Source organism: Anomaloglossus baeobatrachus, chromosome 12, assembly GCF_048569485.1.
Source record: "Anomaloglossus baeobatrachus isolate aAnoBae1 chromosome 12, aAnoBae1.hap1, whole genome shotgun sequence".
Taxonomy (NCBI): Eukaryota; Metazoa; Chordata; class Amphibia; order Anura; family Aromobatidae; genus Anomaloglossus; species Anomaloglossus baeobatrachus.
The window spans coordinates 42,821,788-42,836,092 of NC_134364.1; the positions used below are offsets into that span (position 1 = coordinate 42,821,788).

The following is a 14,305-nucleotide window of genomic DNA, read 5'->3' on the forward strand; positions in this document are numbered from 1 at the left end:
AGATAGTCAAGAGGAGGCTGCCTTGGTGGCAGCAGCTCCTGCGGACTTTTGTGGACGCGGCTTCTTGCGCCAGGTGGGCTTCTGGTCCTTGGCTGAGTTAGTGGACGAGGCCGAGGGCTTAGAGGACGACCAGTTAGAGGAACGAAAGGAACGAAACCTCGACTGGTTCCTGCCCTGGACAGGTTTCCTGGTTTTAGTCTGTGGCAAGGAAGTACTCTTCCCGCCAGTAGCCTCCTTAATTATTTCATCCAGTTGTTCACCGGACAGCCTGGACCCAGCAAATGGGAGCCCAGCAAGGTACTTCTTTGAGGAAGCATGAATGTGGATGTGTGCCTCCTGAACACAAAGCATTGAACTGGCTATATTTGGTTATCCAGGGGGTGTATATGCTAGGAGGGAGGAGCTACACTTTTTAGTGTAGTACTTTGTGTGTCCTCCGGAGGCAGAAGCTATACACCCATGGTCTGGGTCTCCCATAAGGAACGATGAAGAAACAGAATGTTGCTTTCAGACATCTGTGTACGCCGGTCTCCCCTTCCAATATCAATAACCTCTGTCAGAAAACAAACATGAGCGTACCTCCCCACTCCCCGTAGCTGTGGTGCCACCTCCCCACTCCCCGTAGCTGTGGTGCCACCTCCCCACTCCCCGTAGCTGTGGTGCCACCTCCCCACTCCCCGTAGCTGTGGTGCCACCTCCCCACTCCCCGTAGCTGTGGTGCCACCTCCCCACTTCCCGTAGCTGTGGTGTCACCTCCCCACTCCCCGTAGCTGTGGTGCCACCTCTCCACTCCCCGTAGCTGTGGTGCCAGCTCCCCCACTCCCCGTAGCTGTGGTGCCACCTCTCCACTCCCCGTAGCTGTGGTGCCACCTCTCCACTCCCCGTAGCTGTGGTGCCACCTCTCCACTCCCCGTAGCTGTGGTGCCACCTCTCCACTCCCCGTAGCTGTGGTGCCACCTCTCCACTCCCCGTAGCTGTGGTGCCACCTCTCCACTGCTGCCCCCAATCTTTGTTGATATGGATGCAATTTTAACATCGCGTATGCAGCGTGGGACCTCTGCAGCTAATCACTGGGCTGAATGTTGTGATTGGCTGCAGCGACCACATAATAATCTACCAGATGTCACCACTGCAGTTGCATCAACAAACTCTAAGGGACGACTGCAGCAGAGAGGCTGGAAAAAGCGAGGCAGATTTTAATCCACTTACTGTACACCAACGTTCTCAAATTATTACATGGTGCAGAGCAAGATGGCAATGGAGGGTGGAACGGAGGTCTGTCCTCCTCAGCGATGAGTTCCAAATGGGTTTTGGAGGCAGCGAGCGATAGCCAAAAACCTAAATGGGCAATACCATGAAGAGGCCAACACAAGGGAACGGTCTTACTCCGTAGATTATGGTGTAGGGAGGAATAATGTACGGAAGCCGTACCCCTCTCGTTTTCATTCCGGGTACATGAGCAGCTCAGCATGACATTAAATGAGTCGTGGAACCAATGGTGCAGCCATTTCTCCCGTGTCCCAGCATACGTTTTTTAAAGCAATAACCCCAAGCCGCATGTTGCTCGTGCTACTATAATCTGCCTGAGTGGGCTTAAACTGCAACCATATCCTGCAGTGTCTCAGATCGAGCACATCTGGGATGTCATTGGTCGGCAATTACAAAAGGAGTTGCCAGCAGTGGATCTTGATGATTTGTCCAAGTGCATTCAGCAAGGCAGAATAAAGAGACCCCGATTCCAGTAAAGTGTCACTTAGTATGTCAGCTGCTGCACGCAGTAAAACTATCAGAGCTCAGAAAGATAACCCCACCCACAGCTCTCTGTGTACATAGTCTATAGACAGTGAGCTGCTGAAGGAGGTTATGGTGGGACTAGGGCTGACATGGCACCTAATCAGGGCAGTGATCTACTGATAAAACACTCATTGTATTGAAACAACACAGCCAAATAAGTGGCACATTCCTGATATCAGTGTCTCCACCCCTACCTCATGCTGTCCTCAGATTACATAGAAAAACTTGCTGACAGATTCCCTTTAACAACCTCATTGAAAGCAACCGAGGCTATAAGTGGTGGGGATGTCCGCTTGTGGCACTCATACTTCATACTGAATAAATCAAGGGTTTTAGAAAATTTTGTTTCCATTTTTCACCATCCGAGTATCAGTAACGTCTCCATTCTGTGATTTCCAGCATTCCACAACTAGTCCTCAGTGATTCAAAGTCAATGCTGAAGAGGCTACTTTCACACTTGCGTTGGACGGCTTCCGTAGCATTGCGTTGTTTGACGGATGCGTCGCTTGACGGATGTGTTGCATTTAATGGCACAACGAATGCTACGGATCGTACAAAACAACGGAAAGCTTTTTTTTTTTTTAATTTTTTTTTCTTCTTTACAGTTTTACCGGCAGCAGACTATTGTGAACGATCAGCTGATCGCTCTCAATAGCCGGCGGCCGGTCGCTCAGCTGATCGCGCTCAATAGCCGGGTGCTGAGCTGAGCGCTCTCAATAGCCGGCTGCCGGGTGCTGAGCTGAGCGCTCTCAATAGCCGGCTGCCAGGCGCTTAGCTGATCGCTCTCAATAGCCGGCTGCCGGGCGCTCAGCTGATCGCTCTCAATAGCCAGGTGCTGAGCTGAGCGCTCTCAATAGCCGGCTGCCGGGCGCTCAGCTGATCGCTCTCAATGGCCGGCTGCCGGGCGCTCAGCTGATCGCTCTCACATGCCAGCGGCCGGGCGCTCAGCTGAGTGCTCTCACATGCCGGCGGCCGGGCGCTCAGCTGAACGTTCGGCCACCGAGAAACAAAATAAAGTTTCTGTGATTAAAAAAAAAAAAAAAAAAAAAAGCGCATGCGCAGTGAAAAATAAAGGTTTCCGTCACTCAAAAAAACGTTACATGCAGCGTTCCTTCCGCCCGACACAGCGTCAAAATAACGACGCTGCGTCGTCCAGCGGATGCACCGCTGACACTTGCGTTACAGTTCGTTGTCCATACAAGTCTATGGAGAATAGCGCAGTGCGCGAACTGCGCTATTCTCCATAGTGACGGACTCCGCTGAACGCAAGTGTGAAAGTACCCTAAGATGGTGGCAGAACCGTGTAAGTGATCGACTGGTGCACCCAAAGCAGAGCAGCCAGTGAATAACGTTCTCCCATTCACAGGCACACAGCCTGGAGTGACAAAAGACAAAATGCTAGCATGTGTGGCCTGGTCCATGTATAATGTTTATTGATGGCATAAAACAATACATTTAGTGTTAGATCCAACCACAAACAGCAAAAAAGATAGATGGAAACAAAAAAAACAAAACAAAAAAAACAATTTTCCACAGTCTGCGACAAACAATCACACGGAGCAGATGTTACAGCTACGACATCTAAATTTAAAAAAAAATAAAAAAAAAATTCTAAAAACATTTTTTTTTTTTTTTTTTTTACTAACTGGACTTAAAAAGTGTTTAATCAAATACCAAGAAAACTTGATTTCTGATGTCGTCCGTTCTGTTAGCAATACGATTCTATATATATTTTTCTCTTTTTTTTTTAATATTTATTTTTATTTACGTGAGCTTGAATTTCTACACCACGAGTGGGCGGTAAACATTTCATACGCTTTACAAAAAAAAAAAATAAAAAAAATAATAAAAAAAAAAATTGCCATGGAGTCTTTACAACTACAAGCAAGAATATCTTTTATTCGGAGCGGTTCATCTGCTACATTAAAATTCTCTTACCAAAGAGTTTTTTTTTTAACTATATAAATCTACCCATTTTCCAAAGGAAAAAAAAAAAAAGTTGTGATTATATCTCTAGTTTGTTTTTTTTTCTTAATTCTCTGCCGTAGCCGCTTTGTTCCAATACGTTGAAGTCTACGTTACAACATGCGGGAACGATGGAAACGACGTCAGGCCTTAACATGATTTTTTTTTTTTTTTTATTTAGACAATAGAAACTAATAATCCAAAAAAAAAAAAAAAAAAACAAAAAATAAAATATATAGACTAAAACTTTAAAAATGCATAATATATATTGCATGAAGAACCTGCTGGTATTTTATTTTATTTTTTTTCGTTTTCTTAAGAAAATATAGATTGTGCGATTGTGACTACAATGCACCGCTGGAAAAGCATTGTTTCCTGTGCATGAGAACGTAGGAGAAGGTCACCATGATGTGGAGAGAGTGAAACGAGAAAAAAAAAACAAAAAACAAAAACGAAACGACTAATGGAATAAGAAGAGTCAGGGCATAAAAAAAAACAAAAAAAAAACAAAAAAAAGGGGCACTTTAGGGGTTGACTTAATATTGAATATGATGTGGTATATGTATTGGTATAAATGGAGCTGGAAAAGATTCTGTCATAGAATAAAAGAAAAAAAGACGGCGGCCGAGTGGAGCAGAGATGGTGCTAACTGAAGTGGTGCGGGATTGTAGACAGGCTTCTAATAATCAGATCTAGAAAATATAAATACACTGCTTTGGGTGGAGAAGGTTTCACAAGTGTCCAGAAATGGGAAAGCGAGGATCAGTTCACTTGATCGAGGGCTCTTAATAATTCCTCTCCCTGCAGCAGGTTTCTGTTTCCTTGGATTGGGGCATTCACTTCACAGTCGTAACTGGTCAGCTGAGGAAGCCCGGTGCCATCCAACGACTGCCCGAGCAATCGACTGGCCATGTCTGGAAGGAGAAACGTTCACAGGTAAGAAGAGCATGTAGGCAGCAACACAACACTTTAATACTTGCTTTTTTTTTCTTAGTTTTTTTTACTTCTAATCTTTAAAAGGGGTGGTTCACCCATTTTTATTATTTGCCAGATCGATATGTTGAGAAACAATGTTTCTCTCAAATACCTTAGATTGACAGTAGTGCCTGTGAGTGGTGCTATTGCGGACCGCTGTTCCCCATTGCCTGACCCCCGGGCTCTTTGACCTCGGGGTTCCGGTGATGTCACGTCAACTTCCTGATCATGTGACATCACCGCAGGTGACCACAGTCTCCCTGAGTGATTGGCTGTGGGCGGTGTTTCACTGCTCAGCACCCAGCGTGACAGCCGATCAGCTCCCTCCTCCTTCACAGCAGAGCTCTGCAAGCAGGAGACACGCTGAACAGTGAAACACCGCCCACAGCTCAGTGACTCAGGAAGAATGGGGCCGGCCGCGGTGATGTCACGTTATCAGGAAGTTGACATGACATCACCGGATTCCCAAGGACACAGATCCCGGGGGGGGGTCAAGCGATGGGGAAGAGCGAACTGCAATAGCACTCTCACAGGCACTATTGCCAACATAAGGTATATGAGAGAAACAGTTTATCAACATAATATCGATCTAGCAAATAATAAATATGGGTGACCTACGTCTTTAATGGTCGAGTGATGTGTATGGGGGAGCCTCATCCCCAACAGGCTAAAAGAAGGTAATTTTGTTTACTTACCGTAAATTCCTTTTCTTCTAGCTCTAATTGGGAGACCCAGACAATTGGGTGTATAGCTACTGCCTCCGGAGGCCACACAAAGTATTACACTTAAAAGTGTAAGGCCCCTCCCCTTCTGCCTATACACCCCCCGTGGGATCACGGGCTCCTCAGTTTTAGTGCAAAAGCAAGAAGGAGGAAAGCCAATAAACTGGTTTAAGCAAATTCAATCCGAAGGAATATCGGAGAACTGAAACCATTCAACATGAACAACATGTGTATACAAAAAAACAGGGGCGGGTGCTGGGTCTCCCAATTAGAGCTAGAAGAAAAGGAATTTACGGTAAGTAAACAAAATTCCCTTCTTCTTTGTCGCTCTATTGGGAGACCCAGACAATTGGGATGTCCAAAAGCAATCCCTTGGTGGGTAAAATAATACCTCGTAATAGAGCCGTAAAACGGCCCCTACCTACAGGTGGGCAACCGCCGCCTGAAGGACTCGTCTGCCTATGCTGGCATCCGCCGAAGCATAGGTATGCACCTGATAGTGTTTCGTGAAAGTGTGGAGGCTGGACCAGGTAGCCGCCTGACACACAAGCTGAGCCGTAGCCTGGTGCCTCAAGCCCGGGACGCATCCACAGCTCTGGTAGAATGGACCTTCAGCCCTGAGGGAACCGTAAGCCCAGCAGAACGATAAGCTCGAGAATTGGTTCCTTGATCCACCGAGCCAGGCTTGATTTGGAAGCCTGCGACCCTTTAGGCTGGCTAGCGACAAGGACAAAGAGTGCATCCGAGCGGCGCAGGGACGCCGTACGATCGATGTAGAGTCTGAGTGCTCTCACCAGATCTAATCAAGTGCAAATCCTTTTCACATTGGTGAACTAGATGAGGACAAACAGAGGGTACGGGGATACCCTGATTGAGATGAAAGGGGGGATACCACCTTAGGGAGAAATTCCGGAACCGGACGCAGAACCCCTTGACCTGGTGAGATACCGGGAAGGGGGCTTTGCCCGACAATGCTGCCCCGACAGACACTCTCCTAAGTGAAGTGACTGCCCCTAGGAAAACCACTTTCTGCGAAAGACGTGAGAGAGAAAAATCCCTCATAGGCTCGAATGGTGGTTTCTGAAGAACCATCAGCACCCTGTTCAAATCACAGGGTTCTAACAGCCGTTTGTAAGGAGGGACTACGCGGCAAACCCCCTGCAGGAACGTGCGTACCTGAGGAAGTCTTGCTAGGCGCTTCTGAAAAAAAAACAGAGAGCGCTGAGATTTGTCCCTTAAGGGAGCTGAGCGACAAACCTTTTTCCAAACCGGATTGCAGGAAGGAAAGAAAGTAGGCAAGGCAATTGGCCAGGGAGAAACTCCCTGAGCAGAGCACCAAGATAAGAATATCTTCCACGTTCTGTGGTAGATCTTGGCAGATGTGGGTTTTCTGGCCTGTCTCATAGTGGTAATGACCTCTTGAGATAACCCTGCAGATGCTAGGATCCAGGACTCAATGGCCACACCGTCAGGTTGAGGGCCGCAGCATTCAGATGGAAAAACGGCTCTTGAGACAGCAAGACTGGTCGGTCTGGTAGTGCCCACGGTTGGCCTACCGTGAGATGCCACAGATCCGGGTACCACGACCTCGTTGGCCAGTCTGGAGCGACGAGGATGGCGCGGCGGCAGTCGGACCTGATCTTGCGTAACACTCTGGGCAACAATGCCAGCGGTGGGAACACATAAGGGAGTTGAAACTGCGACCAATCCTGAACGAAGGCGTCTGCCGCCAGAGCTCTGTGATCGTGAGACCGTGCCATGAATGCCGGGACCTTGTTGTTGTGCTGAGACGCCATTAGGTCAACGTCCGGCATCCCCCAGCGGCAACAGATCTCCTGAAACACGTCCGGGTGAAGGGACCATTCCCCTACGTCCATGCCCTGGCGACTGAGAAAGTCTGCTTCCCAGTTTTCTACGCCCGGGGTGTGTACTGCGGATATGGTGGAGGCCGTGGCTTCCACCCACGTCAAAATCCGCCGGACTTCCTGGAAGGCTTGCCGACTGCGTGTTCCTCCTTGGTGATTGATGTAAGCCACCGCTGTAGAGTTGTCCGACTGAATTCGGATCTGCTTGCCTTCCAGCCACTGCTGGAAAGCTTTTAGGGCAAGATACACTGCCCTGACCTCCAGAACATTGTTCTGAAGGGAGGACTCTTGCTGAGTCCACGTACCCTGAGCCCTGTGGTGGAGAAAAACTGCTCCCCACCCTGACAGACTCGCGTCCGTCGTGACCACCGCCCAGGATGGGGATAGGAAGGATTTCCCCTTCGACAATGAAGTGGGGAGAAGCCACCACCGAAGAGAATCTTTGGCTGCCTGAGAGAGGGAGACGTTTCTGTCGAGAAACGCCGACTTACTGTCCCATTGTGCAACCCTGACTGCAGTGACCGCTGTTTGTCCAGCGGAAGTATCACCATCGCCGATAGGGTATGAAATTCCATGCCCAGATATGTCAGCGATTGTGCCGGTGTCAGATTTGACTTTGGAAAATTGATGATCCACCCGAAGCTCTGGAGAATCTGTAGAGTAGCGTTGAGGCTGTGTTGGCATGCCCCTTGAGAGGGTGCCTTGACAAGCAGATCGTCTAGGTAAGGAATCACCGAGTGTCCCTGAGAGTGGAGGACCGCTACTACTGTTGCCATGACCTTGGAGAAAACCCGCGGGACTGTCGCCAGGCCGAAAAGCAGTGCCGCGAACTGAAGGTGTTCGTCTCCTATGGCGAACCGCAGGAAGCGCTGATGCTCCGGAGCGATCGGCACGTGGAGATAAGCCTCCTTGATATCGATCGATGCAAGGAAATCTCTTTGGGACATTGAGGCGATGACGGAGTGGAGGGATTCCTCCGGAACCGCCTGGTTTTTACGTGTCTGTTGCCCGGACGGAAAGACCCGTCATTTTTTGGGACCACAAACACGTTGGAGTAAACACCGTGACCCTGTTGCTGAAAAGGAACCGGGACCACCACTCCTTCTGCCTTCAGAGTGCACCCCGCCTGCCTGAGAGCCTCGGCTCTCTTGGGAGGCGGAGATGTTCTGAAGAATCAAGAGAGGAGAACTCTATCCTGTAACCGTGAGACAGAATGTCTCTCACCCAACGGTCTTTTACCTGTGGCAGCCAGGTGTCGCAAAAGCGGGAGAGCCTGCCACCGACCGAGGATGCGGTGTGAGGAGACCGAAAGTCATGAGGAAGCCGCCTTGGTGGCGGTACCTCCGGCGGTCTTTTTAGGACGTGATTTAGGCCGCCATGAATCGGAATTCCTCTGATCCTTCTGAGGCCTTTTGGACGAGGAGAATTGGACCTGCCCGCGCCCCGCAAGGACCGAAACCTCGACTGTCCCCTCCTCTGTTGGGGTATGTTCGGTTTAGCCTGAGGAAAGGATGTATCCTTTCCCTTGGATTGTTTGATGATTTCATCCAGTCGCTCACCAAACAAGCGGTCGCCAGAGATTGGCAAACTGGTTAAGCACTTTTTTGGAAGCAGAATCTGCCTTCCATTCCCGCAACCCCAAGGCTCTGCGTATTACCACTGAATAGTCGGACGCAACTGCCTTCCGGCTCGCCGAGTCCAGGACAGCATTAATGGCGTATGACGCAAACGCTGACGTTTGAGATGTTAAAGACGCAGTCTGCGGCGCAGACGTACGTGTGACTGCCTCAATTTGCGCTTGAGCCGCTGAGACCGCTTGGAGCGCCCAGACGGCTGCGAAAGCTGGAGCAAAGACACGGCAATAGCTTCATAGATGGATTTCAACCAGAGCTCCATCTGTCTGTCAGTGGCATCTTTGAGTGAAGCCATATCTTCCACTGCAACTAAGGATTTAGCCGCTGGAGATAGGAGGTCCACATTGGAACACTGAACCCAGCCCTTGACAACGTCAAAAGGGAAGGGATAACGTGTATCCTTAAGGCGCTTGGAAAAAAAGATATCTGGACAAGCCTGGTGGTTCTGGACTGCCTCCCTGAAGTCAGAGTGATCCAGAAACGTACTCAATGTACGCTTGGGGAACCTGAAACGGAACTTCTCCTGCTGAGAAGCTGACTCCTCAGGCGAAGGAGCTGAGGGAGAAATATCCAACATTTGATTGATGGACGCCGTAAGATCGTTCACTACGGTGTCACAATCAGGTGTATCCAGGTAGAGAACGTTCTCAGGATCAGAATCCTGATCAGATACCTCCGCCTCATCATAGAGAGAGTCCCCATGCTGAGACCCTGAATAATGCGGTGATGTCGAGGGATGCTCCCAGCGAGGTCGCTTAGGGGGTCTGGGACTGCGGTCCGAGTCAGACCCCTCACCCTGGGATCCATGAGACACTCCCGGAGCACCTTGTTGTACCAACTGGGGGGGGGGACCAGGGGGCAATGAATCAACAGTGCCCATGGTCTGAGAGACCTGTCTAGACTGCAAGGCTTCTAGTATCTTAGCCATAGTCTCAGAAAGTCTGTCAGTAATTACTGCAAACTCCGTCCCCATCACCTGGACCATTAGCAGAGACTCCGGCTGAGTACGTGCCACAGGGGCCGAGCATTGCATACAATGGGGGTCCGTGTAACCTGCCGGCAGTATAGCCGTACATGCTGGACAGGCTGCATAGGAAACCTGTGCTTCTGCACCCTTGTTTTTCACAGACGATATGCTGTTATCTCCCCCGAACAATCAAGGAGGGTATATAGCCAAAATACAAAAGTGCAACCGAATAGTGCAATGTATAGCGTACAAGCATATATCTATATGTGCACTTCGGCACTAGTGGGGTCAGCACCACAGGTGCTGCTTACCGCCCGCTCACAGCGGTTGCGGAAGTCCCCGGCGCACCACAAGTCCCAGCCGCGCCTGTGATAAAAATCGCAGCGGCGGTTAGCGCGGTAGTCCCCCAATACTCTAACACACCCAGCTACGCTGTAGTGTGCGATGGCACCAGTGCGGGCAGCGCCGCTGTCCCTGGCGCACTAACACACCCAGCAGTGCTGCCGTGTGTCTGTGCGCGGTCCCCACGGGGACACAGAGTACCTCAACGTAGCAGGGCCATGTCCCTGAAGATACTCCGCTCCATGTCCAGCAGATTCCCAGGGGCTGTGGATGGAGCACGGCCTCAGTGCCTGGAGACCGATAAGATCCCACTTCACCCAGAGCCCTAAGGGGATGGGGAAGGAAAGCAGCATGTGGGCTCCAGCCTCCGTACCCGCAATGGGTACCTCAACCTTAAACACCGCCGACAAAAGTGGGGTGAGAAGGGAGCATGCTGGGGGCCCTAGTATGGGCCCTCTTTTCTTCCATCCGACATAGTCAGCAGCTGCTGCTGACTAAACAGTGGAGCTATGCGTGGATGTCTGACCTCCTTCGCACAAAGCATGAAAACTGAGGAGCCCGTGATCCCACGGGGGGTGTATAGGCAGAAGGGGAGGGGCCTTACACTTTTAAGTGTAATACTTTGTGTGGCCTCCGGAGGCAGTAGCTATACACCCAATTGTCTGGGTCTCCCAATAGAGCGACAAAGAAAAGTCAATCCTTATATTTGCAGAGAGATAAAAAAAAAAAGTCACTGCTAGAGCCATCAGGCAATGGATTTTGCTCCTCTCCCCATTAGATAGATAAACCCCACATTATTTTATGGCCCAATTTGGCGCTCATATGTATAGGGAAGTCGAGAGAGAGATAGGCATTGGCCGAATTAGTGCTTGGCCGATTGTTATCTCATGTTAGTATCCGACGTTGTCACATTGGGCAAGTTGTTAGACCAGTTCTTAGCTCTGCTTCTGGGAAAGCTGGGTGATTGCAAATATGGCTGCCCATACTATAATCACGAGCGTGAAAAATTTTGTGCCTGCCGCTGACCAGCCGTGACTTATGGACCCTTGTGCTGATAACGTTTTCATAACAAAGCTCCATAAGAACCGATGGGCGCTGTGGGACATTACACCACTGGATTACGTCACAACTTCCAGGATTTTTTTTGTCACATCTAATGGATGCACCACTTCTGGGGCAGCTGCAGGCTGCTATTTTTAGGCTGGGAAGGGCCAAATAACCATGGACCTTCTCTGCCTGATAATATCAGCCCTCAGCTGTCTGCTTTACCTGTGCTGGTTATCAAAAATAGGGAGGACCCCCACATAATTTATTTTGTTCCAAGAAGCATCCATGCATCTTCCCCATGCTGAAAAGCTTGTCGATTGGCTCCGCTGCAGCCTTTGAACAAATTTTATTAATCTCCTGAACTCTGACACGGACTCCTGTGAGAAGTTGACATTCAGGTTCAAGTACCAGACACTTGGTGTAGGGTATGAACCCCGAACTTTAAACTTCAGGTTTGCCCATCCCTAGAACTGACACAGTATATATATTATATATATATATTATATATTAAAAAAAAAAAAAAAAAGAGTGGTAGTATTTTCAGTTAAAATAAAAAGTATGTCTATACAGTTAATAAACTGAGCAAAAAAAAAAAAGCAAAAAAAAAAAACCACTAACAAAAGATGCAAGAGTTACAAGCAGATTTGATGGAGATTCTGCTGCAGATTTCACTCTGTGCATTGCAAGGGGTGCAATCCTCAGTATACACTAAAGTTAAATCTGCTGCCAGGGTCAATTTCTGCACAGATTTGGAACTCTATATAATACGCAGTGGATTTTCTGCCCTGATATCCAGACGCAGTATCCGGTGTGAACATAGGACATCCCCCTACAACAATTTCTTTACACAAGCTTGTGCACATGTTTCGGTAATCGGTTACTATAAAACGTACCTGTGGACAACAAGATAATTGTCCTCTGTTCGGCTCCAGACGGCCGGTCGAGGTCAGCTGCTTTAACACGTTTCCACAGTGGAGAGTTGGGCCCCGGGTCCACGGTCGTTTGAAATAAAGTCCCCTGGGTAAAAAATAAAAGTAGTAAGGGATGATTGTGTGCTCATAGGTACTCTGCAGGACGCCTGCAACATCATTGCCCGAATGGGAGAAACGAAAAGAAACGTACAATTCCCACTGCTTGAAACAACGAGCCATCGTTTCCAATCTTCCGTTTCCTCTGGGCATTATGTAACGCTATCATCTTTGGACTTATGTCCTCATCCAGGGTTGTAGATCTGGGAAAAGAAAGAAATGTGTCAGCAAACGTCCAGGCATGCCGACACGCCACATACATCTAGTGTGTATGGCCGCCTCATTCAGCTGCAGATTTATAATGATTACCTTTTACTTAAAGGACTTTGTATATTTGGAGTTCCTGGGCGGGATCTGTCCGTCTTTTCCGACGTCTTCTCCGTTCTTACAGGAGAACTTGTGCGACTGCGGCTAGCGGCGCTGTATGGCGAGGATGGGGCGCTATGCACCTCCTTCATCACCTGGACGGGGGATTGGACAATGATGGTCTTGGGGTCACTCATGGCCTCGGTGGTGATTGGTTTTAAATCAGTGGTGGTGGATGCGATGGTGGGCTGGAAGAGATTGGTCATGTGTACTAAAGGTTGATGGGGCGCCGACTCATTCTCCAAGGAGGAAAGTTGATCAAAGCTTCTCAGTTGGAAGTCGTCGTCCATTGGGATGTAAGGCGCCAACATTTCCAAATCTAAATCGGTTTCCTGTATAAAGAAAGAACACTGTCGGTAATCTGCTGAGATTCACATTCGGTAAATCACATCAGCCGCTTCACGATAGACCCCTGGTGTCTGGCGCATCTAACCCCAACACTTCATTGCGCAGCACTGCTTCACTTTTACTGAGCGCGCAGGAAAGTCAAAAAGAATAAAGGGGGTGTTACACGCAGCGATATCGCTTGCACTATTGCTAGCGAGTGTACCCGCCCCCCGTAGTTTGTGCATCATGGGCAAATCGCTTCCCGTAGTGCACAATATCGTTAGGAGCCGTCACACGGACTTACCTGCCTAGTGACGTCACTGTGGCCGGCAAACCACCTCCTTTCTAAGGGAGCAGTTCGTGTGGCGCCACAGCGACGTCACTAAGCGGCCACCCAATAGAAGTGGAGGGGCGGAGATGAGCGGCCGGAACATCCCACCCACTTCCTTCCTTCCTCATTGCCGGCGGCTGCAGGTACGATGTAGTTCGTCGTTCCCGAGGTGTCACACGTAGCGATGTGTGCTGCCTTGGGAACAACGAACAACCAGCGCCCTCAACAATCAACGATTGTTTGAAAATGAACGACGTGTCAACGATGGATGATTTGGTGAGTATTTTCCATCGTTAATGGTCGTTTATGCATGTCACACGCAACGACGTCGCTAACGATGCCGAATGTGCGTCACGGAATCCGTGACCCCGGCGATATATAGTTAGATACGTCGTTGCATGTAACGGAGCCTTACGTGTGTCTGGAAGACCTGGAATAAAAGGAGGCCAAAAAGTGCGGTGGAAGTGGAAAGGACGACACACAAAAGGTCCAGATGGGGAGCTTCGGGGGAGGCGAGCGATGAGACAAGCATTTATTTTTCACCAAGAAAAAGACTGATGGCACATCCTACTAATGTGAACAGGTGCAAACTGAAAATGAAACCGTAACAAAAAGGACAGTTGCACTCTGTAGTGTGAAGACATGGGGAACAATGAATATGGGAATATAGGCATACAATACAGCTATGAAAAAACATGTCAAAATTCAGATACTTAGCATACAAAAATGGCCAGTTTTATGTGAGCCCAACAGCCGGCGGCAAGGAGACCTAATTTTTGTTGGGTCCCTATCAAATTGTAGGTTTTTTAGCCCAAAGAAAGGCATTAGTTTGATAGGGACCCAACAAAAAGAAGCCGCCTTGCCATTTATTGACTGTTGGGCTCACATAATACTGGCCATTTTTGTGTTCTATAGGTCTCAATTTTGACATGTTTTTGATAG

The 14,305-nt window shown here is 49.0% G+C and overlaps 1 protein-coding gene across 1 annotated transcript in view; it reads right to left on the reverse strand.

Moving 5' to 3' along the window:
* Positions 1-3,198: 3,198 nt before the first annotated feature.
* HIF1A (hypoxia inducible factor 1 subunit alpha) overlaps positions 3,199-14,305 on the reverse strand; it is a 47,964-nt gene continuing 36,857 nt past the window's right edge. The window contains exons 12-15 of the mRNA XM_075330803.1: positions 12,649-13,037; positions 12,434-12,542; positions 12,205-12,328; positions 3,199-4,673 (exon numbers count right to left, since the gene is read on the reverse strand). Coding sequence (XP_075186918.1) covers positions 4,522-4,673; positions 12,205-12,328; positions 12,434-12,542; positions 12,649-13,037 — 774 coding nt within the window. The 3' untranslated portion in view covers positions 3,199-4,521. The remainder of the gene's footprint in view (positions 4,674-12,204; positions 12,329-12,433; positions 12,543-12,648; positions 13,038-14,305) is intronic.